Below are 26362 nucleotides of genomic sequence, written 5' to 3'. Positions count from 1 at the left end.
ACAATGGTCAAAATTGTCTTCACAAATTGACTAACTTTACAAGACATATTGACCTGGTTTTAAAATCACCATAGACATTATGAGTTGCATACCAAGCCGTAAAACTCAGTGTGCAATACATACTGTCTCCAGTGATTTCTTAAAGTAAAGCAATTTGCCTCCGAAACTTACACCATTTGTGTTATGCCAGCATATTCAGGCAAGAGTATGTGGGCCAAAAAAAAAAAAAAATGGGGCAAAGGAGACTTTTCTGGACTGCAGTTTCCAGAATGTTGGCTTCAAGATTATGAGCGCTGTAGTCAAAAAGTAACTTGTTCAAGCTGTGAGGTCAAGCTGCTAAGCACAAAAAATAACTGGGCAAAATGATGAGTGAGGTTAGGGGTGAGGTAGATGACACTGAAGGCAAGAACCAAGGACTAAGTACTAGAAAGCTAATGAGAAGGAAACAATATTGTACAAAAGTAGACCATTAGTCCATCTAACTAATGGTTGACCCTTACTCACAGCAACTGTTCCAGGTTTCAGATAGGACTTCAGTCTTACATGGAAATGCCAGGGATTGAACCCAAGGCACTCTACAACTGAGCTATGGCAGTTCTGCAAGGAGGAGTAAGAAACTTTCTCAAGTGGAAGGAAGACTGAGGAACCAAAGGCCAATGCTAGAACACGAGGTTTAAGCAAAAACCTTTCATGTCCTGGGCTATCATTATCATCCAGAGAGCTAAGATATAAGAGTACCTTCCATGTGGTCAACAGATGTTGAATTAACAGACACCTACATTAGGAGCTCCATGAGATATTAAATGTTTTGTAGATTATAAGTGGAAAATCTGCAATCTTGGGGCTGCATGAGTCTCCAGCTAAATTCAGAAACCATCCAGGCCTCTGCCTGAGCAATCTGTCCCTTTCTTGCTAGCCTGAAAGAAATCTTAATTCAGAGCAAGAGGTAAAATTGTTTAAATTCCTCATTAACTAAAAAATAGTATGGGATCATCTCCTGGACAGATGACCCCGGGCTTCTTTAAACCTGACAAAGGAAATGTGGGGTACATATTTATTAAATCACTTTTATCTCACTTTTTATCTTGTCAAGATTCCCAATATTGGCTAGCAACATTAATATCAAATGTCGATACTAAATGGAAAACTAAACCAACAAATTAAAAGTGCTCGAATATCAACATGTTGTATACAAGCTGATAAAATGTCAGCGTCTACCACATGCAGATATCATGCCAAGCTAAAAGTATGTTTTTGATAGTGGTCGAAAAAGATAGACATATAAGAACAAGGATGGGATAAGAGATCTTTTGGACTACATTTCCCCGAATCCCTCAGTTGGCATTTACACTAGTTATTCAGGCTGAGAAGTTTGGGAAATGGTTATCCAAAACAAGAACTTCCCAAACCCTGAGTAAGAAGGAGGTCATCTCTGAGGAAATCATAGAATCATGGAGTTGGAAGGGGCCCATAAGGTCATTAAGCCCAACCTCCTGCTCAAAGCAGGAATCCAAATCAAAGCAGTGCCAGCAAATAGTTGTCCAATTTTCTCTTGAATGCCTCCAGCGTTGGAGCGCTCACCACCTCTTGAGGCAATTGGTTCCATTGTTGTACTTCTCTAACAGCTAAGAAGTTTTTTCCTTATCAGGTACCACCACAAAAACATCTAGATCTGCATGGCCAAGATTGAATGGGCATATGAATGTTGCTGGAGGTGAGGGTGATAAATGCATTGCAAGAATGTTCTCATTAATATATATTTTCCACATTGTGCTTTCTGAATTTTTCTACAGATACTGGAAAAACAAACATTTGGCTCCCAAACGACTCAGCACAGGTATCCTCATGTATACCTTGGCTTCAGCAATTTGTGACGAAATCCATCTGTATGGATTCTGGCCCTTTGGCTTCAATCCGAACAACCGCGAAGACCTTCCCTACCATTACTTTGACAAAAAAGGAACAAAGTTCACCACCAAGTGGCAAGAGTCCCATCAGCTCCCTGCCGAATTCCAGCAACTGTTTCGAATGCACGGTGAAGGTCTAGCAAAGCTGACTCTGTCCCACTGTGCCTAAGGATTTTAACACTTGAAGTGCCAAACGATTGTTGATGTTGTTGGTGTTTTTTTCCCCAAAAAAGAAGTGCCCAAAATGAATCCACTGTTCGACAAAAGAGTTCTAAGAGAAGAGGGATTGGATGGGGGATTTCTTTCATTCAGTGATGCTTTGATATGATATAACCCTTTTATCACTATCTTTCTAAGGCATAGGAAGATTGTTTCTGCATATCTGACAACGCAGAGGGATTTCTTCTATTCGTGCAGTAGGAAAAGTCAAAACTGTTTACCGCAGAGGTTTTTTGCATTTCTAGTTATACTGCCAAGAATGTTGTCTTGAAAGTATTTTCATACTCATAGAGGTTTCACATTCCACAAAATGGCTCATGATAGCTTTTAGCATTCCAGTGTCTGCTTATCGAGATAAGCTACTTTTCTTAGAAAACTGGACTACTGTTATTAGCGGGGAGAAACATTTTTGTTCTTCCATAATGAATTTGAGAATTGTTCCTGATGTTTGACTGAATAATGACGTGACAGCAGTATTAAGTCCATGAAGGCCAATAGGAATCCAGTATAAATAGATGTTGAATTATTCCAGACAAACTCAATGGAGATTGAAGAATTCTTGTCATATCTACATGTCTCTCTTCCTGGCCTGGTCAATGAAACAGTGTACCATGTATTTAGTTCTTCTAATTTTGAGGGTGTGAGAGAATCTTTCTTTCCCTCCACTTATCTAAGATAGAAAAGGCCTGTATTGAACTACCCTTGTTCTGCGAGTGAACTACAGTTCCCAGAATATCCCCATGCAGGATGGGGAATTCTGAGCATTGTGGTTTTAAAAAAACATCCCCCTCTTTTTCAAAGTCCATCAATGAGTTGGCTGAGAATGCAATTTAGAAGCAGACATGACAGGGAATCTATAATTAGAGCTGAAAACATATTAATGATGATCAATGACTGAGGTAATCTTTCAATGCTTTTGAATTTAGGTTCCAAACGTATTCGGTACTTAAGTGCTAGACACCAGTCAACAAATTTTTTGTGAGGTAAAGGAAGCTGTTTGGAAAATACGGATCATCCACCACTTCTCTCCATTGTCCCCACTTAGAACCATATGTCTGTCTGTTCAAGAGTAAATCTCTTTCAAGTTGACAGGGCTTGCTTTTGAATAGATATTATAAATGGCGGTATTCATATTCTGCACAGGTGGCATTAACGATGATCCAGCCCCATGGGGCCGAATGGACCACTCACCAATCCACCGCGGATGCGGATGGTGCAATTCTACCAATGGCTTCGCAGTGCACGATCCGCTCGCCGCTCCTACTTTCAAGTCCTTCCACTTTTCTAAACTTCATTTCCGGAATTTTTAAAAATCTTCCTGCAGAAGGGAAGCCCAGGTTAACCTTGTTGGTTTCTGCAAGTGATCCCCAGCTGCCCTGAGTTTGATATAAAAATCTCTACAGACTTTAGAGGATCTAGTCTTTAAAGGCTTTTGGTAAAATAACATTCCATTGGTATTCATGGTCTGGTGCCCCTGGAGCACTTTAAGCTATTTAGCCTGTTTTTCAATACTGTATAATCTTGGTTTGTCTTCATTTCAGGCTTTAATATTATGGACATACGGCTTTTAAAAACCTCCTTACTGTTATCTGGGTTGGGTAAGGAGTTGGGCAAGTATCCTGCACAAGGCTTCTTCTCTCCCTGGTGATCAAATTAGCTTAAAAAAGACTCTTGGTTCCATTAACTCCTCATGGCATCTCATGGGAATATCAACTCTTAACATATTTTTAAAGGTAATATCATTGACGGCAGCAGCTATTTGGCTGTTTTTGAGGTTGATCATAAATGAATAGTGTGGCAGTGAACCACAGTTTGACAATATGCTTGATACTAGAGATGTGCAGATTTTATGGGGTTTGGTTTGAACTACTGTGATGTTGGCTGGGGCATGTCACGGTCCAAAAACACACCTCAGCACCCCTCTGCTTTGTACATTTGCATCTTTAGGAGAAGCAAATTGAAATAGTGCAGGAATGGAAATCTGTTCAATTCTGTTTTTGAAGATAGGAATCTAGGAATAGGAAGGTCTGAAACAGCAATGATAGAATATTCCTGGGGGGGGGGGGCAATTCCCAGAATATCTCAGCCATGGTCTAGTGCCTATGGTTGGCTGGATAGTCATGGCTTTACCATTCAGAAATAACTTTTGGTTGTAAACTTGATCTATTTCAACATGTTATCAACAGGCATTTCAAATTTAAGAGGGGAAAAAATCACAATTGCACAGTAAAAGCAATAGAACAGGTTTAAGGATACCAAACTTACGTCCCCAGTTAGGAGTTTAACCTGGCCCTGTTTATTCTTTTTGAAACACAATTATATGTTTCTTTAATAATTTGAATTGAAATCAATGTTGGGGTAGCAATGCTTGAAAGAAAGATGGCTTGAGATTTTCAATAGCATGAATCTATGGTTTTCAGTATAATAATGAATGGATAGGGACACACAAACACACACATGCAAAAACCCAGCTCCCCAAACGACAGTGGATAAAACCTTCATTGGACCATTAAAATATTTTTTAAAGAGGTGAGCTTCGAAGAAGGATAAAACCCTTATTTGAGATGGCCAATACCAAACTTTAGGGGGTTTGAGGGAAAACCAGAAAAATCTAGAAGTCATTCTGACTTTTGCAGCATGTTGTAGCATGAAGATGCATCTGGTCAGATGATCTGGGGGCTTATCTTGTTCTGATTCCACTCTTGTGAGTGTTGAATATGCTTTCTGCTGGATTCCAAAGCTCAGCTCTTTTTAAGTATTTTAGTAATCCAGTAAGGGTATTACTTACAGTCTTTCTGGGATTTTTGCGCAAGGATCATAGTAAAGAAAATCATTTGTGTTACCCAAAATCCAATATGCTTTCTATGTATGTTTCCCTCCCTAAATAACAACAGAAAGAAACGACATTGCTTGTTGCTGTGCTTAACATTGCCCATTTTTGTTATCATTTTTGGCCAGTCACAGGGCTAATCAACAATCCAGACTGGATGGGCTCAGAGGCAATCCCAAACAGAACCCAGAACAATTAATTTGGAAGGTGGCAACTCCCAGAATCTCACCTCCCTCTGGGAGCAGTTGTTGAAAACAGTAGCTGTTCGGAGCTCCGATTCTAATCTCTGAAGAAGAGCTGGTGACAGACTATTGAATGTTGCAGACCTCCCTGTCCAGTATCAGGCCTTCCTTGCCAGTAGTGTAGTAGCAAATTTTGAAGTGAAGGCACTCATCCTGATAATGCATTGGGTCTGGATCCCCAGGAGAGTGCAGAAATGCAGCCAGCAGAGTTTATCACTGAATCAGTTCCAACTTTTTTAAAAAATAAATCAGCAGGTATTTTACAAAGCAAGTGAGTCATAATAGCTCATTTAAGACCAAGCCACTACCCCCACCCAATCCTTTGCATAATTGCTGGGTAGCTCAATGGTTTAGGCATCATTAGTTTGGGCCATGGAGCCAGTGGTTGAAAGTTCGATTCTCCACTGTGCCTCCTTGATAAGGGGCTAGACTCAATGACCCATAGGGTCCCTTCCAGCTCTGTAGTTCTAAGTCAATAGCATGGAGAGGTCAGAACAACATGCCGTTGTTGGAATAATACCTGTCTCTCTCATCCAGCTGTTGTGAGGATTGCAGCTAATGTTGGAGGAGGCATAGAAGCTTGTGATAGGTGGCATTCCTATGCTAGCTCATCAAGACATCCTGGTCCTTGGTCCCATGAGGTTGAGGTTGAGCACATCGCTGCCCTCCTCAGAAGGAGCTCTACTAGTGGAACTTCCAGTGCAGCAGTACAAAGCCCTACTATCACAGCTACAAAAGCTGTGGGAGGGAAAGAGTCAGAAAAGAATTGTTTTTGAACTATTGGTTAGGGAAAGACTCACACAGTGTGGGCAGTGGTCATGCTGGGGCTTGCAGTCCTAAACCAGAAATTTGCCAAGCTCTACAAGCAGATGCAAGGCCTTAGGTCCACCATATCTAAACACCCTTATTGGCCTAAAATTTTTCCCAAACAGCAGAAAAATACAACACTTCTGAAACTGGAAAGGGTTGCCCCTCACATTGGTACCAACCAGGTCAGGAAGAAGGAACAAGCATGCATAATGCTCCATCACTCACTTTGGGCTAGAGTTAGAATAAGCCTGGCAGGGCTTAGCCAGTGGCAATTCTTCTACCAATAACTGCGCCTCCCCCCACTTTCCCAAAGGTTGCCTATTTATTGGGCACAGTGGTCTGCAGTATTCAAACCCTTTGAAAGGCAGATCCTCATTGACTTCAGCAGAAATTTACCTAAGAAGGTAATGTGATTGTTACAGCTCATGGGTCTATAAAAGAAGGGGAGAGAGTGAGGGAGGCCCAAGAAAGCAAAACAAATAATTCAGACATTAGAAATAGGAATTCAGGAAGTTATTGACAGCGGAAGGGTCATATTGTAGCAGCTGATTTCCATGTGGAATTTGCCATTGATGTTTCATAACCTCATTGAATATTTTAAAGCCATCCCTTTCATTCAGGGGATCCGACTTCAAAATCAATAGCCCAATATCACTCAAAGTAAAATGACCTTTTTATAAAAAGAAAAAAGTTATCAATAGTCTTGGTTTCAGTACGGAAGCCATTCCTTAAGCGAATTGTATGATTCATAAATATCTATTTCATTATATGCTTTTAGCTGAAAACGGGGCTTGATCAATTGTGAAAGAAAAAAAACACTGGAGAAAAATGTAAAGCCACTTTGCTTTCCATTTTTCTACTGGCTGAGGTCAGTTTTAACACTGCCATCATGTTTGCCCAAAGTGACTCAATTGAGGAGCCCGGAGAAACATTTCAATGATAACCTAAGTGCTTGATTGTCATAGATCCTACAATGGCACAGAACCCTTAAGAGTTCAAATGTGTAAAGTGCACGGGGCTGACACAGCCGATCAAGTCGCATGGAGTTGCATGACTGCTTGTCAAAAAGACTGAAGAGGCAAATAGATATTCTGAAACTGAAACAGAAGCATCTTTTACTGTAGGGATTTGACCAGCTTCAGGGGTCATCCCATCAATATAACTTTAACCTGCTGACTTGATAACAATTGCCCACAAACAAGCTACCTGCTCTCAGCACGAGTGCTCTTATGAGTTCACAGAGCTTCCACACACTTGAAGTGGTTGCTCCTCCATCAACAGTCTCAAAAAAGCAACTTTTCTAAGTTCTAGTCTTCACTTCACTAGAAGGAACCAATCTCCATCCACCGAGCTTATCTTCCTTGACTGAAATTGACAGATGGTGGGAAGGCATATTCCATATACACAAAAGGTTAGGGTGTCCGTCATAGTTTGCAAGAGATCTTTAGACTGCAGTACTTGACATCTTTGCTAATTTTTGCATCACAGAGCATGAAGACTTGACCTGCATTTAGTGATATTAAATGAAGAATTTGAATTGCCCATAGGGGAAAAAAACTCACACACAAATGTATGTGATCAAAGTGTATGCATATCGCATTTTCCGTATCTGTCACATATCTCATCCTCGTCCAAGTGATCTGCAGAAGCATCAAGAAAGATACGATGCTTGATGGAGAGTGGAAGTTCTACAGAATGGCAAGAACTTATACCACCAAACCTGATCAGTTCTATGCTCACCAATTGATTAGGCATCAGTAAATATGTCATGGCAGGCACAGTAAAAACTGCATGTGAGAAGAGGCGGTGGAACTGCTGGTTGAGATAACAAAGTTTCAGAAGATGGATGTAATCTCATTTATCACTGTTTCCTTAATGAAGATAACTCAGATCCATGTACTCTGGTTTACAGGTCTGGATTATAAACTGAAGAACATGGGCAGACCAACAGCAGATTGGGAATTACTGCTAGATCTGTAGATGATTTGCAAACGAGAAACACCTCAGTTATTGAACAGCATAACCAAAATAATGACTCACTGCAATTTAGGCTATCAAAAGGAAGGAAATTAAGGGTGAAAACTGGAGAGGACTCTTGGGTGAAGTGTCGGAGGTCACAGTTCTAGTACTGAAAACACATCCTGGATTTAAATATGTCTCAGATTAATTAATCTGTTAATTCTAAATTGGATGGGCAGTTTTGGTGGGTCCCATGCCTAATTTTCCACCATCTAGAAGCTGCTATTGGTTTCATGCCTATGAAAAAATTAAAGAAATGTAACTGGGAATGACCAAAGATCCACTGCTGATTGGGGGAAAGTCAATGCAGGATGGCAGTCTGTTTAAAAGGTTGGTCTCTGTTCCCGGTTGTATCTCGGGGGCCACAATTCACCTTTAGAAAATAAAAGGAAAACGTTTACACACATCCCTGGTCCCATTTCTTCCCCCACTGTCCAAAATACAAAAGGAAAGCAAAGGAAAAGAAATGTAAATGGAAGTTACAAACTGAGGACATCATGTAAATAAATGCGATGTTAACGAACTATGGATCTTAACCTTTTGTGCTAGCTGGCATCATCTTCATATAGATATTGTTTTTTGGAACAGGAAAAAAAACGTATCTGCCATGATCAGTATCAACTATTTGTTCTGAAATAGCCATATTAGAAAGTATTTTTCAAGTAGCAAATGTACATTCAAGAGTCAGGATATAATCTCAGGTGAATGGTGTGGAAAGCTGCACAATGCTCCAAAGCCTGTGGCAAGAAAAAACTGGAGTCTGTCTCGGTGAAGTCGGCAGAGATTTCACCCAGAGGGACTAATCCACTAGCAAGCGCCATCAAAATGAAGAAAGAGTTGTCCTGGTGATCAGCTTCCATTTGTTTCAATGGAGCTTGTATGGAGAAATTCCTATAAAATGGTGTCCTTCGATTCTTTAGATCTTGATTCAGCTCCAGGACGAAACAGGGTCACAGCTCTGAGATTCGAATGTGATCTGTACAATGTAATGTACATGTAAATAATTTGTCTGAGTTGTTAATTACAGGGTGCGCAATCCAGCCAAATAAAGTACTTTCAGTGCTCTCGTTCATTTCAATGGGAACATTTAAATTCTGCTCACCTTTTCCCCTACTGAAATCAAGGAGCACGTTTTAGCTGAACTGTGTCATTAAGCTGTGTTTTCTTTTTCTTTATTCCTCTTTCTTTCTTGTAGAGGAATTCTGCATAGTTATTGTGATGTTTGAAATTAATGGGGGGGTGGGGGGTGGGGTCAGGAGGGAACTTTGCAATGACTCTTTTTGAATCTTTCAACAATGTTATTGTTGAGTGTGGACATGCCTGCCACATTGACTCATGTGCCAAAACATGATACTGAATGCATTCTTTTTAAATAAAATATTTTATTGTGCACTGGAAACCTATCCAAGGATCTTTTGTCTATCTTCTTCCTATGTTCATAAGATCTGCTAGGGATCCTAGATATTCTGCATCTGTTTATTTCCATCTATTCAAACAGAGACCAAAATACTCTTGCATAGCTATTAGAGACGTGGTGGCGCTGTGGGCTAAACAGCAGAAGCCTGTGCTGCAGGGTCAGAAGACCAGCAGTCGTAAGATCGAATCCACGCGACAGAGTGAGCTCCCGTCGCTTTGTCCCAGCTCCTCGCCAACCTAGCGGTTCGAAAGCATGTAAATGTGAGTAGATAAATAGGTATCGTCTTGGTGGGAAGGTAAAGCGACGTTCCCTAGTCACGCTGGCCACGTGACAACGGAAACTGTCTTTGGACAAGCGCTGGCTCTACGGCTTGAAAATGGGATGAGCACCGCCCCCTAGAGTCGGACATGACTGGACTAAAAAAATGTCAAGGGGAACCTTTACATTTACCTTTACTAGCTATTTGAGATGAGTACGAATTGCTGGTTCGACAGTTCGGTGTGGTTTGTTTCCCCACTAAACAGTTGATCCACAGATTGGTGTTCCACCCCCTCCAGTGGATGTCTATTCATCAGCAGAACCCATCGGTGACTGGTGGAGGAAGCAGGACACCAAAGTCCAGATCAGCTGTTTGGCCAGGAAATGAACCTGTTCATGCCCATCTCTAGGAGCTACGTAAATGGTGTGATTTGTAGAAGCAAACTGCCGAAAAGTTAAGAAATGATCATAGACACTACCACTTACATGCTCAGCCACATAACTGAATATGCAACTGATAACGTCTGCATGATTTCTTAACTTAAGGCAATTCACCTCCAAATTCTAGGCTATTTGTGTTACAGGTATATTGTTAATGCATTTACACAATTGTATGCATAACAAATATGGCATACGATAATTAGGCAAGAGGATTTAGATCAGGAGGTTCCGAATCAGTCCACAAGTAGATGCTGCAACAGCTGTATTCATGCACCAACCTCTAAAATTAGTGACACATGGACCAATCCAACTGTTTGCATTTTTGGACTTGCCTTGAAGGGAAGGAGTGACTTAGCAGTAAATCTTAAGGTTTTTATCAGTATCGGGAACAAATATTAGGAAAATAATTTCAGTCATTTAATTTCAATCATTTACAGTGCAGTGAAAACATACAAGCCGGACAACCATGATGGTATTATGGAGAAGAGACATCTGGGCAAAATGGAAACATAAAATATCTGCATTTGGACCTTGAGGTTCTCTGTCCTTGATCTACCACAACCCTGCGTGCTTATTAGACAGATGTTGTTGCTGTTGCTGCTGTTATGCAGTCAAGTCCCTTCGGACTTATTTACAACCCTAAGAATGAGTGATCTCCAAAATGTCCTGTCCTCAACAGCCTGACTCAGCTCCTGCAAACTCAAGCCTGTGGTTTCCTTTAGGGAGTCAATCCACCTTGTATTTTGGTCTTCTTCTTTTCCTACTGCCTTCAATGTTCCCCAGCATTATTGTCTTTTCCAGAAAATCCTACCTTCTCATGATGTGCCCAAAGTAGGACAGCCTCAGTTTCAACATTTTTTTTGCCTCCAGAGATAGTTCAGGCTTAATTTGATCTAGGACTTATTTGTTCATATTTCTGGCAGTCCAGGGTATCCATAAAGCTCTCCTCCAGCACCACGTTTCAAACAAATCCAATTTTTTTCCTGTCAATTTTCTTTACTGTCCAGCTTTCACACCCACATATACAGTTACATGTCCTTTTTTTTACAGGCAACATTTCAGTTGCTTAGCTGTTAGCAAGTAATAGATGTAATGAGTTTCTTCTTTTGAATCACAAGTCCCAGTTTCCCCCAGCCAGAATGACCAGCTGATAAGGGGATTCTGGAATCTGGAATCCCGAAAGGTAAAATGTTGAATTTATTTATTTATTTATTTATTTATTTATTTGTTTGTTTGTTTGTTTGTTTGTTTGTTTGTTTGTTTGTTTGTTTGTTTGTTTATTTATTCATTTATTTATTTATTCATTCATTCATTCATTCATTCATTCATTCATTCATTTATTTATTTATTTATTTATTTATTTATTTATTTATTTATGTTATATCCCGCCTATCTAGTCAGTTAAGACCACTCTAGGCGGCTTACAACATAAAAATACACAATGGATATATATATATATAACAGTTTTTACATAATAAAAACATGTCAACATAATGGGGGCAAACAATAGGGGGGGAGAGAAAAGGGGGACATCAGGAATTGACTGGGGAGAAGGCCTGCCAAAACATCCATGTTTTTAGCTGATTTTTAAAGATACCCAGCAAGGGAGCCACATGAATCTCAGGACGAAGATTATTCCAGAAGCTCTGTTCCTAATCTGTCTTCTGTGCTTATCTTTCAAGTGCTAAATCAACTACAGGGGCAACAGAAGAGCATTTCTGCTTATCTCAGAATCTTAAAAGTTTTCATGTTTGGCCCTGGACATGGATACTGAGCAAACATAAAAACTTTTCTGATCCTGAGATTTTAAGATTGGCCCTGGACATGGATACTGACAAGAGGCGTGGTGGTGCCGCGAGTTAAACCGCAGAAGCCTCTGTGCTGCAAGGTCAGAAGACCAGCCATCGTAAGATCGAATCCATGTGACAGAGTGAGCTCCCATCGCTTGTCCCAGCTTCTGCCAACGTAGCAGTTTGAAAGCATGTAAAAATGCGAGTAGATCAAGAGGTACCACCTTGGTGGGAAGGTAACAGCGTTCTGTGTCTAGTCACACTGGCCACATGACCATGGAAACTGTCTACGGACAAAATGCTGGCTCTATGGCTTGGAAACGGGGATGAGCACCACACCCTAGAGTCGGACATGACTGGACTAAATGTCAAGGGGAACCTTTACCTTTACCTATGGATACTGACAGTTACAAACGAGAACAGCTCCTTTCATCTCAAAAGTAGGAGAGGCCAAACCAGATGTATGAAATTCATGCAAATAATTGTGAATATTTAAATGCACATCTTTAATAATATTCAAATACCTGCTCTGAGCAGCATCAAGGGCAGAGGAAGGTGGAAAGGTTGTTTTCACTCTCTTGTCCACACTGTTCTCCTTCCAGAATGCGGAAAGCGACATTTAATCATAATTACCATATTTTCCATGTATAAGACTATGCTTTTGTCTAAAATCTTTAGACTAAAAATTGAGGGTCGTCTTATACATGGAAGTAAGCTGAGGAGAGAACAAAAACAAGTGGAGGGGAAAGCAGGGATCAAAGTTGATCCTGCAGTGCTTTGATCTCTTTCCTCCTACACTTGCTAAGCCCACTTAGATTTCTTAATTTTGGATTAGAAAAGTGGGGGGGTCTTATACATGGGGGGCGTCTTATACACTGAAAAATACAGTAGTTAATCTTACAGCTTTAAGGCTTCCAAAAGTGGTGAATTGCCACAATCATTATGGATAGTTCGTACAGGTTCATTTTTGAGCAGTTCCCAGTCCCACCTGCTCTTGTGGGGGCCCCTCAGAGGCCACGCCCCAGTTTCCCTGCCCCACCTCTTCTGTGTGCTTCCTGAGAGTGGGCACTCACCAGAGAAGGCGGGGCTGGGAACCGCCAATCACTTGTTCAGCCAAAAACAAACAAACTGGCATGAACCAGCCATCTCTAGTTGCAAATTTTAGAAAAGTAATTATTTTCCCCAGTTCTGAATATTAAACAAAAGAGTTATCCCTTAGAATTACTTTTGGGGGCAAAATATGACTGTGATACTCAGGTCGCCTGTGGTACCAAACACTCTCTCCACCCACTACTTAATCCTTGCCTCAACAACTATAACAGAGCACAGGATTCTAGTCCACCACCATTTAGTGAGGCCACACATCCCTTGACAAAAGTTTAAAAGTGATCATTATATTGCAAAAGAGAGTGGCATTGTAACAATATAGGATAAATTCATTGTACCTTTGTTCAACTATAGGGGAAGGGTTTTTTTTCAAGGACAGCCCCTATATTGGCTTGAGTGTTCTTGAAGCGATAATACAAAAAGGAGTTTTTCCATTCCTGCCTTTGTTATTGGAAAGACAGAATTATTTACAAGCAGTCAGCAATTTTGAGGCTGGCTGGATTGCTCAGTGGTTTAGATAGAGGTTGGGGGTTCAATCCCCCCTTGTGCCTCCTGCTAGTAAAGCCAGCCTGTGTGACCTTGGGCAAGCTGCACAGTCCCAAGAAGACGCCCTCAGAAGAAGGGAAGGGTAAACCACTTCTGTGTATTCTCTTCCTGGAAAACTCTGAAAAGGATCAGCATAAGTCAGAATTAATTTGATGCCATGCAATTATTCTTATTTTAAGTTACTTTGAAACTCTGCTCCTAATGTATCTTTCTGCACTGGCTGTGTGCTGTTTACATTGTGAGGCATATCTCTGGAAACTGTGAAAATTCTAGTAAATCTAAAAAAAGAAAATTTACCAGCTTCCCTGAATTAATCTAAATTATTTGGAGGAAAATATGACAAAAAACACAATCATGGGGTACACACTGCTGGGATGCATGCATGACATACTTTTCTGTCTTGGAAGTTCCCAAATTCATTGCTACTCATCCTAAAGAATTGCTTTAAGTTGGCGTTATGTTTAACCAAGGCAGAAGAAAACTTCAGACCCTTTTGTTTGTTTTGTCCAAAGAAGACACATCAAAGAAGATTAAAATCACAAACTGGGACCGTGGTTTTCTTTTCTCCCCTCTTCTTTCTACTACCAATTTCTCCCTTTGTCTTTCTTATCTAGCTTCTCCTCCTCTCTTTCTGTCCCAAAGCATCCTGGGAATGGTAGTTACGAAGATCAATATGCAGAAACTCCTAGGAAGTACTTTTCTACATCTGGGCTTTGGTGAGGGTCCCCTAAAAGCCCAGAAAAAAAAAACACCAGGAGTGAGGAAATGAGTCTGTCCAATATTGTTGGGCTATGATGGCAGTGGTTTCCAACCTTGGGTCCCCAAATATTCTTGGGCTACAACTCCCAGAAATCCTGACCAGCAGAGCTACTGATGAAGACTTCTGGAGTTTTAGTCCAGGAACATCTGGAGAACTACTGCTCTATGGCTATGCTGGTTACATGGTAGGTAGGTAGGTAGGTAGGTAGGTAGGTAGGTAGGTAGGCAGGCAGGCAGGCAGGCAGGCAGGCAGGCAGGCAGGCAGGCAGGCAGGCAGGCAGGCAGGCAGGCAGGCAGATAGATAGATAGATAGATAGATAGATAGATAGATAGATAGATAGATAGATAGATAGATAGATAGATAGATAGATAGATAGATAGATAGATAGATAGATAGATAGATAGATAGATAGATAGATAGATAGATAGATAGATAGATAGATAGATAGATAGATAGATAGATAGATACATTCATTCATTCATTCATTCATTCATTCATTCATTCATTCATTCATTCATTCACTTCTATCCTGCCTTTCTCCCCAAAAGGACCCAAGGCAGCTTTCGTCATTGAAACAATATTTCAAAGCTAAAACATTAATTGTCAAACTATACCTGGAGGACCACAGATTCTCCATCTCTCATGTACCCAAATCCTTTCTCAGCAGTAAAAGGATGGTTCCTCTACATTTCAGTCCTTTCAAAACAGCCCATATAGGGTCACATCTTCATATAAATCCATTGTTATGAAGAGGAATAGGAAAGCTTGTCTTGGGATGATTCGTCATATGATCTTGAAACAGTCACTATGTCCTTGCACCTCAGGTTTTCATCTGTAAAACTGACATATAGCAGTCTACCCAATGGGGCTGTTGTATGGGGGGAGACATGCAAAAGAATGTTATAAATGTTTAAAGTGCTTGATCTATTTAGATTTTTGAAATATGTGCGATGTACAAATTTACTATACAGGGATAAAAAAATAAGGCCTCTGGGTAGACTTCACTGAAATATGAGAATTGTAAAGAGAGAGATTATGAAGAATCACCCAATTCAGGTAGGTTTTTCCGCCTGTATCTTTTATTTAATGCAAAGTACAATACAAATACAATAAAATACAATATTAAATAATAATAAAATGTTCTGTTTGGTATATAAGTCCCTAAGAGAATAACTTACATGGCAATTAATCCACAAAGCTTGATATGCATATGTATTTATTTATTTAAGAATGCATTATAGATGCACAGGTGTACAGTGATTGAGGCAATGATATGCCTTAATTGAGTTGTGGAATATTTTTGAACAGCAATAAGAATTTCAGTGTATTACAGGTTAGCAGTGGAGGTTGAGTCCCAAAATAAAATAAAATACATTAAAATATAGAGTAGTAGGATTCTTCATTCACACTGTGAAAAAATGAAAAATGAAGGTTATTACAGCTGATTCTTCAAAGAAGAAGAACGTATGGGCTGAAGAATAACCATTAAGGCATGCAACCTCCAGAGGGAGAGGGAAAAGAGGAAGAGGAAGTGTTAGGGTTACATCTGGTAGTGTAACCAGAATAGTGCTGTGACACGGATTATTAATTAATATTGTTGGGGTTAGGATTTCATGTACACACTGAACACAGAGATAATTCCAGTATTTCCCTTGAATGGGGTCAACCTACTGATAACCAAAATACATCATTTGTACACCATGACATCAACCCCTACCCAGTAACAACAGCAGCAGCAGCAGCAGCAGTAACATCAACAACACAGAACATTTTGTGTCCCAATATAGTCCACTGTGTGGTTTCATTCTTGTATTTGTTTTGTTTTTAAGTGTACCAATAGCAAAATGCAATCGTTGTCTTAGGTCAGTTTTGTCTGAACTGTTCTTTGACTATTGCGAAACCCCTGCATTTGAGCAAAGGGGGTTGTATTGATCTGCAGTTGAAATTCAGCAATATAGTTTTCCAGCTCGTCAGGTGACAATTGGATGGAGCACCTACCTTGTGGGACTCATGATGTGTAGATTCAGCATCAAAATATATCTCCTGGGCACTCAGATGTCCCATCTGGAGCAAAGACAGTTATAAAGCAATTGGTGGGGAAAGAGAGCAGATGACAGAACTGAGGTTGCAGGATAAGCCTGTATCCCCCACAATGAATCTGTCTGATTCCTTTCTCTTTATGTTATAGTTGTTTCGCATCAGCCCTGCACAAGAGGTCCTGTGCGTGATTTCTTGGTTTTCCTAATGAATGATTACATACCGCTGGAGCTTTCAAAGAGTGCAAGAAAATGGGACAAAAAGAGAGGGCAGGTAGAGGAGAGAGATAAAGAAAGAGTACAAAGACTATTACTCAATAAAAAAATCTTAAAACTTGAACCCAATAAATAAATAAATAAACAAACAAACAAACAAAGTCATAACTATTTTTCAAATGTGTTGGCTATTTGATTAGAGGAGCATGTTTTTTAAATGATGAAAAGACTGCTAATTGATTCACCCAGCCTATTAATCAACTACGCCCTGCAGGCCTTCACATATATGTGCAAGTGTTTGGGTATGGGAGTGGGAGTATGTATGTATACACAGGCATGACTCTGTGTATGTATATCTGTGTCTCTGTGCCTGAGTGAATGAGTGCATGCATCTGTGTGTGCGCGCGTGCGTGCGCATGGCTGAATCTCTTCTTTAACTCACCCTGGATGAGAGCATGTCATCTGTTTCCTCTGGGCCCAGGGCTGCTCAAATAAGAGACTTATGCTAATAGAAAAGCTTTGCTTGGCCAAGCCTGGGGGTTCTGACCTTTGCTTCTCCCTGCCCTAGGAGACAAAGGGCGGGGTGGATTCAGGCTGCCTATGGACAAAGACAGCTCATGAGATCATCACCTCGGGCGATGCTCCATTGGACGTGCAGCAGGATGCATCCGAGGACTTCCTAATGCCTATCCCCCTCCAGGCGGGCCCCATTTGTATCCAATGACAGTAGGGCAACCTCGCAGAAAAGGTCAGTCCTCAAGGAGGGCTACCCAGTGACCAGGAAACCATGATGAGAGGAAATGATGCTCTCCTAAGAACCTTTATCTACAGAAATTGGCAGGTGAATCTTTCTCATGGCATGGAGAGGTTAGCAAGATCCCTTGTTAAGGTTTGCAGATATGAGGCCCCGTGACACTAGTCAGAGGGAAAGCTGGGCAGATATGATGGGCTACAACTCCCATCAACCTGATAGGAGCCGTAGCCTGACATATCCAGAGGGTACCAAGTCAAGGAAGGCTGCTATAGGTTGAACATATAGGAATTAGGTAGAGAGAAAAAGAAGAACAAGCCACACATGGACTCCACCCCTATTCATCATAATTTCAGGAAACTTTGGGTCCATCCTTTATATCTTTTTGACTAGCCTATTTTTTAAAAAAATGATAAGCTGTAGGAATACACCACATGGACACAATACAACAACATGCCTGTGTGGAAGCATGACATACAAGGAGCTGTCTCTCTGTGTGTTTTGTGCTGACTCCTCTACCAAAGCATGATGCAAGCAGATGGTCGAAACATAGCACAACATGTGAGAAACAGCCTTTCTTCACTCCCTATACCAGCTCCTGAAGTTTCTGTAGAATAGATCAGAAAAAGATACTTTGCACAACTCATTTCCGAATACTGAATGAGTGTCAGGGGAGGGAGAGTGGCTTTGTCTGTTTGGTTGGTTCATTAAACTATTAGAAAAGAAAATAGATTGATGAATTTCCACGAGAGTGGTTTGCTTTGTTGCAGCAAAACCAAACAAGAGTTCTGTGACCCCCTTAAAGAATTGCAGGTTTTATTTGGCAAAAACTTTCTTGAACTGCCGTCTGTTTCATGCATCTAATAAAGGAGGCTGCAATCCAGAATTTTTATGGTGCCCAAGATTCTGTGTTATGCTTGATATATAACAGGAGGTGCAGGACAGAGACCAACAATATGTAGCATTCATAGCACACATTTGTTCCCAGTTTTTCACTTATGCTGTCCCAGTAAATCTTACAACAACTTTATAAATAAGTCAGCATTGTTGTCCAGATAACTGTAAGGTGAGGACTGAGGTAGACAAGGAATGTGTTGGCTCAGCTCCCATCTAAGGAGTTCCTGAAAAAAGCATGATTTGCTCCCAGAACTTGCTCTTGATCATTAGCTATCATTGACAGGTAGATGGCAGAAAGGTAGGTAGCCAGACAGCAAGACTCACCTGGGGACATCTCTGAGCAAACATGAGGCTGAAACCCAATTATTAATCTCAACTATAACATACCCACTGAAGGAACAGATCTTCTTAAGGCAACACTTGTGCAAATTCCATTAGTTAAAGAAGTCTACTCTAGCAGTTGGCTTCATTCTATATTTTTCAGGGAACAATTATGCCATATTTTATGGTGGCAACTTTATTTGGTCAGTCACTGCATCCTAGCTTAGTCCAAATGGAGTTTTTAATTTAGGAGTTTGTATGTCTTATTCTCCATCAAGACCATGCATAGCAATATGAAATATTAACACCAAAGGGGAAAACCCTACATTTCTGGAACAGGGTTTGGTCCTAAACCACCACTGAATGCCGTCTTCCTCCTGCAAAACCTTCTGAAATGGCATTTACACTCCAAGCCAGTATGTACTAGGCTATTTTAATGCTCCCCCCTGTATCTGGGTCGCAGTGCATCTATATATTCAGACAATTAAGCTTGGTAATAAAATTGAAGACAAAAACAAAACAAAAAAACCACTCTCAACAGAACAGGAAAATACAGCGAGGAAAATTGCTCTCCTGTTAGCCCATCCCATGCCTCTTTACTCGGAAGTAAGCTCTCTCGTCCTACTTAACCCATTCTTGAGCCTGTGCGAAATTCAACAGGGGATGTCTAACCCTAGTTATGCCGGCTGAAAAGCAAACTCTACCGATTTCCACTGAGTTTACTCCAGAGAAAGCATACACAGGATCAGAGCCTTCCTTATGAAGAAGGGATAGAAGGGGAAGGGGTGTTTCCCTTGCTGCCAATTTCAGTTTGCGGCTAATCCGAGTCCTTTAAAGAGGCCCCGATTCCCTTTCCACAGACACTTCATTCTGAAACCGAAAGCAGCGGCCAAAAGAAACCGCGGCCCTTCTCAGCCCACCTCTGGTGCCGGGAGAATTTCTCCCTCTCCCGCTGCCTTCACACAACACTAGTGGTTGGTTCTCTTGCTTGTCCGGGCTTCAGTTGCCCCGGTTCCTCCGAGATAGCTCGGCAGGGAATCTCAGGGCCACGACGGGGCTCCGAGGAAGAGGGGGGCTCCCCGTTTTAACACCGTGATTTTAGGGTGGCCCCTGGGGAGGGGTAAATTGGAAAACTTCGGCTCCCGGTGCGGAGTCCCTTGGTGGGGTCCGCCTTCTCATTGCTTCTTGTTAAAAACGGGCACAAAGAAAGCCGGGAGAAGCTAACTTTGAGCAGAAGCTGGTTGGAAATTGTTCCAGCCGCGTTGGGCTGGAGGATGGAGTCGATGCCATGACCGGGTGACCTGAGGTTTCTCCCGGGACGATTCCGGTCACCACGATCTGAATTTTTGCACCAGCGCTTAGGCTGCAGAATTGCACTTCTGACATGTTGCTGGAGTAAAATCAGCCAGAGTTACACCCTCCCACCTGTATGCCTCTTTCTTGATTCCTTCCACTACACACGCATGCACACCACTCTCTTTCTACCTTCTCTTTTTCAGACTTTTCGGATAATCTGAGGTTTTACGAGACACGTGGCGTCCCCAAGTACTCCTATTTTCCAGAAACTTTGAATTAGTCCTATTTTTTATTAGCTTATTTAAAATAATAATTAATCCGCCTAGAGTGGTCTGGTAGTCCAGATAGGCGGGGTATCAAATAAATAAATAAATAAATAAATAAATAAATAAATAAATAAATAAATAAATAAATAAATAAATAAATAAATAAATAATAGGTGGCACTGTTAAGAATTATTTATACAGTATATGCATTTGTGCTGCTGTAGGAAACCTACCAATGGGCTTGTGTACGCAGAATCTATATTTCTTATTATTCTAATTATACCGTCCTAAATATAGTGCCTAGAGTTAAATAAAGACATGATTACGATGAACTCCACTCCTGTTCTCTTCACATCCTCGATGTCCACCTCCGCATAGATTTCCATTACAGAAATGTACAAAATGAGTTAAGGAATAAAAAAAACACTGATATATGTTAAATCCGGTACAAATTCCGCTCCCCAAAATTAGCATGTTGTTCGATCTGCGATCCTAAAATGTTGAACAGATCCTAGTTCAGATGGATCCGAGCGGTGGGCTGCAGATCCACTCCGGGAGTTTTTGCGATGCCTCTGAAAGAGAGTAAAATCCCCACCTCCGTTTCCAAACGCTGCGGTTTGCCCTCTGAAACAAGACTTTCCAGCTGTCCGCAAAGCAGATGTTACTCCCGAGCAAGTGAACGCACTTTCAGAAGGAAACGAAATAAAGGAATCTTGGAAAACTTCTATTTTAAAAAAGTGGCGTGAAGTGCGTATGTGTGTTGCAACGATCACAAAACCTAGATTGTGGTGTGTTTTTTTAAAAGTATTTGATAGTATATATGCTGCTCCGAAGTTCTGAAATAAACTATCAAATACAAAGTTTTGAAAAGTCTCCCATTCCTGGCGTGTTTAAGTTTTTCCGATGAGGAGAGAATACGTTTTCTCCTTCCCTTCCTTTGGTTTTATTTTTCCAGGACCTGCAAAACTTTTCCTAAAGAATTCGAGAAAGAGGGGGGAGAGAGAGGGGAGAGAAAAAAGGGGGGGAGAAATTTATTTCCGGCCCAAACTTTTCGGTCTTTTTTTTAAAAAAGATACATCTTTATCAAGTCATTGAAGTCAAAGAGCTTTGTTTCAATTGCGGAGCTTTTAAAGGCGTGCAAACGCGGATCTGTCCTCCGACACCTCCAATTCCCCCGTCAAAGCGGCGATAAATTAAAAACGCGGGCCGAGTTTCCCCTCTCTGGCCAACTTTGGAAAACACTTCCGCTTTCGGGGAGTTAAATTTGTCCCTTTGACAATCAACAGCAACTTTTGCCTCCCTTTTCAAGAAGCCAACAAAAAGATTTCACGCTTAACTTGACGGGAACAAAGCGATCGCGCGCCGGTTTGCTTCATTCTCTCCCATCACCGCCACCGCCGCCTCGTCCCATATCGAAGCGGAGCGGTTGGTTTGGTTGGAAAGCCACGAGTTCGGAGAACTCAATTTCATTCACACTTTTCTTAAAGCGGGCATTGGAGGCGGCGGCGTTGGGGGGGGGGAGGGCACCTCCATTGAAATCAGAGGACTCCAAATTGGTGGAAAGAAGCTCTGGGCAACTTTCTTCGTAAAGGCACAAATACCTTAGGATAGGGCAGGTTTGAAATAAGACACGTGGATAACTTCAGGGTGTTTTTTTCTTTTTGAGAAAGGGGAATTAAAGATTACCTCCCCTGAACTATCTGAAAAGAAAACCAAGGTGAAGGATCGTATTATAAATATGCATACCAATTCATCACGAAGATGTGTAGCTTGGTAAAATTAAGCATATGCATGACAAGCACTGCCTAAGAAGATAATGCAGATTATATGCCTTGGGTTAGGGTGGTCCATAAATTAAAATAATCCAGACCACATTATTATATTATATTATATTATATTATATTATATTATATTATATTATATTATATTATATTATATTATATTATATTATGTCATGTTTTTCATTAACCTGCCTCCAATACAGGATTCTTAATGCCAAACATGTTTACCTGTCTTTAAATATATGGACTGATGTCAGCATAATCACGGACCCACCTGGTTTAGATAACATGAAACCTGGTCTGGTGGGATCCGGGTCCTATTTAATGCAGATTCCTTGGCTCATTGTTAAAAGAAATATGAGTTTGCATCTCTGGAAGTGAGCTGCGTGTCACGGGAGCCCCACCCAAGCAACTGGCTACTTGTCAGCCTTTAAAGGTGCCACAAGACCCTTTGTTGATGGGTGTGTGTGTGGAATACGAAGTATACCCAAATCAAATCAACAGGACCCCCATGCGGATTAGATGCCCATTTGCCCGAAAATCAAGATATCTTTGGATGAGAAGGGGCAAAGACGGGCAAGGAGCCTTCTGATCTAGCCTCCGGCCTTCCTTCCCCTTTCGCTCGCTGGCTCTGCTTTAAATTTCAACGTTCATAAAGGGAAGCTACTTCCCACCCCCTCTCCAAATAGTTTTCACTCTGGCACCCATCACACTAGCTTGGGACCAGCCAAGATTGATCCTCGCGTTGTCCCCTTTCTCCTTCGATATATCGCTCCTCTCTTACACACTCCGCTTTTTAAAAAAATATATCTTTCGCTTTAAAACTAAGTTGTTTGGCACAAATACCCCCATTCGTATAATTGAGTTATCTTGATGCAGGGACCTGGGGGGGGGGCGCTTGGACCTTCTCCCTTTACTTCTTTCTGCCGCCCCCTCCCTACCCCATTGAAAACTCTCCCTGATGTCCTCTTCGTTGGATGAGAATAGAAACGGGATTAACTTTCTCTGACCTTAAGAGAAGGTGACATTTTCATCTAGCGATTCCCAGCAACCGCAGCAGCCACAAACAGATTCTTGGAAAGGCGGGGGGGGTACGAGTTGAAAAGATGCGGGGGGGGTGGGCAGCTCTAAGAAAACAAAAGAAGGCCATCAGGTTGCAAAGATAAGATTGCCCTACAAACAAGGAAGCGGGGGGGGAGGGGTTTAAGGAGAGACTACCTTCTCTAAAGTTACTGATTAAAAAACGAGGTGGGCAAAATAGGGGTGCTGAATGAAAAAGGGAGAAATTGCTCCCGCAAAGTCGTGTTTTAAATTAAATAATTGAGCTGAAAACCGCTGGTTTCCTACCGCACGGATATTTATAGCCGCTCACAACATGAGCCACAATGAACGAAGACATACAATGGTTCACGGAGATTTATTATGAGGATCCGAAGAGGTTGGGCTCCGAAAACTCACACCACGGGGAAAAAAAGGTCTGGTCGTCTTCCAGACGCCACAAGACTCTTCGCTCAGTTTGTCCCTGCGGGATCTCCCCAAGTGGGAGCCCCTGGACGGAAAACTGAACCGCCAAGAGATCCGGCCTTGAATCCCCACGTTTATGGCTACACCTAGTTCTACTTTGGGGTTAATAAAAAAAGTTAACTAAGCCACTACTTTTAAGGTTCCCTCTTTCCTTTCCAGTCACACCCAGTAGCCGCGGCTGGGGGGGGGGGAAGAGGCTGAAGACCCATTAGGAAGGGGAAAGAGGGACAGAGAAAGGAAAAACGGGGAGGGGTGAGAGGAGAGAGAGAAAAGTGAAAGTCTCCCCTTCTGCCCTAAATTTGGTAGGTGGCTACCTTTAGACCTCTTCTGAAACTGGTTTGGGGAGCCGCTTCCCCTTGGCCCAGAAACTCTCCCTTCCCACCCGCTCCAAAGCCAGGCTCCTCAATTCCATTCAGTGCCCCTCCAATGGGGGCAGGATGTCACCCCTGTCCGGTCCTGGGCTCAGACTTCATCCCTTCCCCCCCCCTTCTTCTGGCATTTATAGCCACCCCTGCTACAGAAATTTCCGGCATAAACCTTGCAGTCCCTTCCAGTTCCCCCTCCCCGTCTCTCCCCTGCCCCTCCCCCCCCCGCATCCCTTCCTCAAACTCGAGCCACGCAACGGTGCCACTCTTGGAGGGGGGGTGTCGCTCCACGGGGAAACCCAAGGCCTCCGCTGCCGGTTTCGAGACCTGCCCCCGCGCGCCTCTTTCACGCGACCTTCAGGACTGCCCTCATGTTCTCCTGACCAGCCGATCTTCACGTTCTGTTTTGTGTTTCTAACTCTGCCCCTTCTTCATTCAGTGACGGGCCGGCCTTCAAAGGCTCCGGCCTTCTTCCTTTCCTGGATCCCGAGGAGAGCGGCGAGATCGCGTGCTTTGGACGCGCAGGGAGAGAATCATTTGCCTTCTCTCCGGATCCAGACCCTAATTCAACTCAAGCGCCTCCGGATCCCCTTGGAACTGGCCTCGGGGGGCTGCAGGAGGCCGCTCGCCTAGGCCTGCTCTGCACACTCGCGTCTAGCCTCTGCGGGGGGGGGGGGGCGTTGTGTTGTCGTTGTTGTCCTGCTACTGGGCGTGAGCCGAGATCACGCCCCTTAACCACAGACACAGGCATGATTCCCCCCCTCCAAAAAAAGCCCTTCCTTCTCGGCGTCTCCCCAAACAAATCCCTCACCCCACCAAATATATATATACAATATATATATAATATAACTTAACAGAAAGAAGAAGAGACGAACTCACCTCTGAGTGGAGGTTTGGAGGTCGGGGCAAAAGGGGGGGACTTTAAGGGCGGATCGGAGGTCTGTTTTGGAGCGGCACCGGCGGGGCAAGCCGGCAGATGCACTTCCTCGACCAAGCCCGATGGCCGGCAACGCTATAGATTAGCATGGGGTCACTAGCGCACACGGATTTGATCAATACCCCCGCACTCACGTGCCAGATGGTTTTGGAAGGGAGGAAAGGGGGAAGAAGGAAGTCCTTTACCAAACTCAAAAGAGAGAGAGAGTGTGTGTGTGTTCAGATCTCCTGGAGCCCCCCACCCCACTCCCACCGGGATCTTCCAGAGACCTGGGGAAGGATGACAAGGGAAGCTTCACCTGCAAGACCGTATTTGTCTGTCTGTCTGTCTGTCTCTTTCCTGGAGTGAATTGTGAAAAGTATTTCTGAAATGCACACATATGCTCATGAAACAGATGCAGGCTGGATTTCTCAACACGTCCGGGTGGGCCCTTATTTTATACTCAAGGTGACCAAGACTGGTTTAAAAAAAAAACAGACAAACCACAGAACAGAAAGCACCACTAGACTTAAGCGCAGTTAACAGGACTGAGAAGAGTCCAGGCGGACTTGCAAGGAGGGCACACCGAAATCCACTCACCTGGAATGCACTCCGAATTTATAGAGAGATTGACACCTGTGAGGTGCGTGTGTGTCCTCATCCATGCCACTCAACAGGCATGGGGGGGGGGGGCAATTAGGTCCCTAAATATCTATCACATTAAAAAAAAATCTCCAATATACTTGCACATCTTTGCCGGACCTCACTAAGAGCAGGGGGTGGAGGCAGAATCCTTGCTTTAAAAAAACATTTCTGGGTAACACGTGTCTGCCCGTTGTTTCCCTGTATCTTTCCATGAACAGAATATGGGAGAGATACAAAAGTCTAGATAAAAACACCCTTGGGAGTGAGGGAGGCGAGAGGGGCACCGATGCTCTTTTAGAACTTGGAAGCTGGTCTACTCGGAAGCAAAACCCACTGAATTCCTCAGAGCTACTGTGACTATCACTACTGCCCCGGTATGTATTGTGCTTGTTTTTTAGGAGCAATAATTCTCTAGTGATGATAGTCAGCCAAGCTATAGTTAAACATCCATTGCTGAAATTCAGTTCCGCGGACGGAAGAAAGGCGTTTAACCTCTTCCGTTGAAACCGATTACACTCCACACATGCTTACGTTTGACTGGATCGTGCCCTCCTCGGTTACTATACGCTGGCTCTGTAGTTTAAATCTCCTCCTCTTCAGTCTTAAATAAAAGGGAGGCACGTTGACTATGATAGCAAAGAGTTATTATGAGAATATGTTGATACCGACATATCTGAATATACTGTGCGCGTGTGAAAGAGTAACGCATAAACACCGGTGCCGGTAAAGCCCCTGCTCTTTAAATAAAGTTGGCGTGGTTTGACAAATAAGCGAAACAGGGGACAGAGATGGAGCTTAGTCATACTTTTGGGGGTGTGTGTGGATAAAATAAATTACAGTATCATGCGAAAGAAGCCAAGCACGAATATATTCCTGGTCATAACCAAATGTGAATATGACAAGGTTTCCGACAGAGGTTCACGCTCCTCATGAGTCGCCCTGAGCGAGGCGTTTAAGGAGAAGGGGGGGGCGGATTAGGTTTCCGGCAAGGAGCAAAAAAAC

General features: G+C 42.4%; 1 protein-coding gene and 1 long non-coding RNA gene across 4 annotated transcripts in view; one reads left to right on the top strand and one right to left on the bottom strand.

Annotated features, from left to right (window-relative positions):
• ST8SIA3 (ST8 alpha-N-acetyl-neuraminide alpha-2,8-sialyltransferase 3) overlaps window positions 1–9426 on the top strand; it is a 36990-nt gene extending 27564 nt beyond the window's left edge. For both annotated transcript variants that reach the window (XM_020800282.3, XM_020800281.3), the window contains one exon: window positions 1794–9426. In XM_020800282.3, the coding sequence (XP_020655941.1) occupies window positions 1794–2076 (283 nt within the window). In that variant the 3' untranslated portion in view covers window positions 2077–9426. The remainder of the gene's footprint in view (window positions 1–1793) is intronic.
• On the bottom strand, window positions 7942–26130 carry LOC140705005 (uncharacterized). 2 transcript variants are annotated; one of them, XR_012084571.2, is made up of 3 exons: window positions 24679–26130; window positions 14961–21101; window positions 7942–13704 (listed from the first exon to the last, which is right to left on the bottom strand). It is a non-coding gene; the product is annotated as an uncharacterized LOC140705005 (long non-coding RNA). The 2 variants fall into 2 exon arrangements; XR_013541589.1 differs by lacking the exon at window positions 24679–26130 and adding an exon at window positions 22921–22983.
• Window positions 26131–26362: the final 232 nt, after the last annotated feature.

This window comes from Pogona vitticeps, chromosome 2 (assembly GCF_051106095.1).
Source record: "Pogona vitticeps strain Pit_001003342236 chromosome 2, PviZW2.1, whole genome shotgun sequence".
In the NCBI taxonomy this organism is placed as follows: domain Eukaryota; kingdom Metazoa; phylum Chordata; class Lepidosauria; order Squamata; family Agamidae; genus Pogona; species Pogona vitticeps.
The sequence above is the reverse complement of the archived record's forward strand: the minus strand, read 5'-3'. Positions and strand labels throughout refer to the sequence as shown.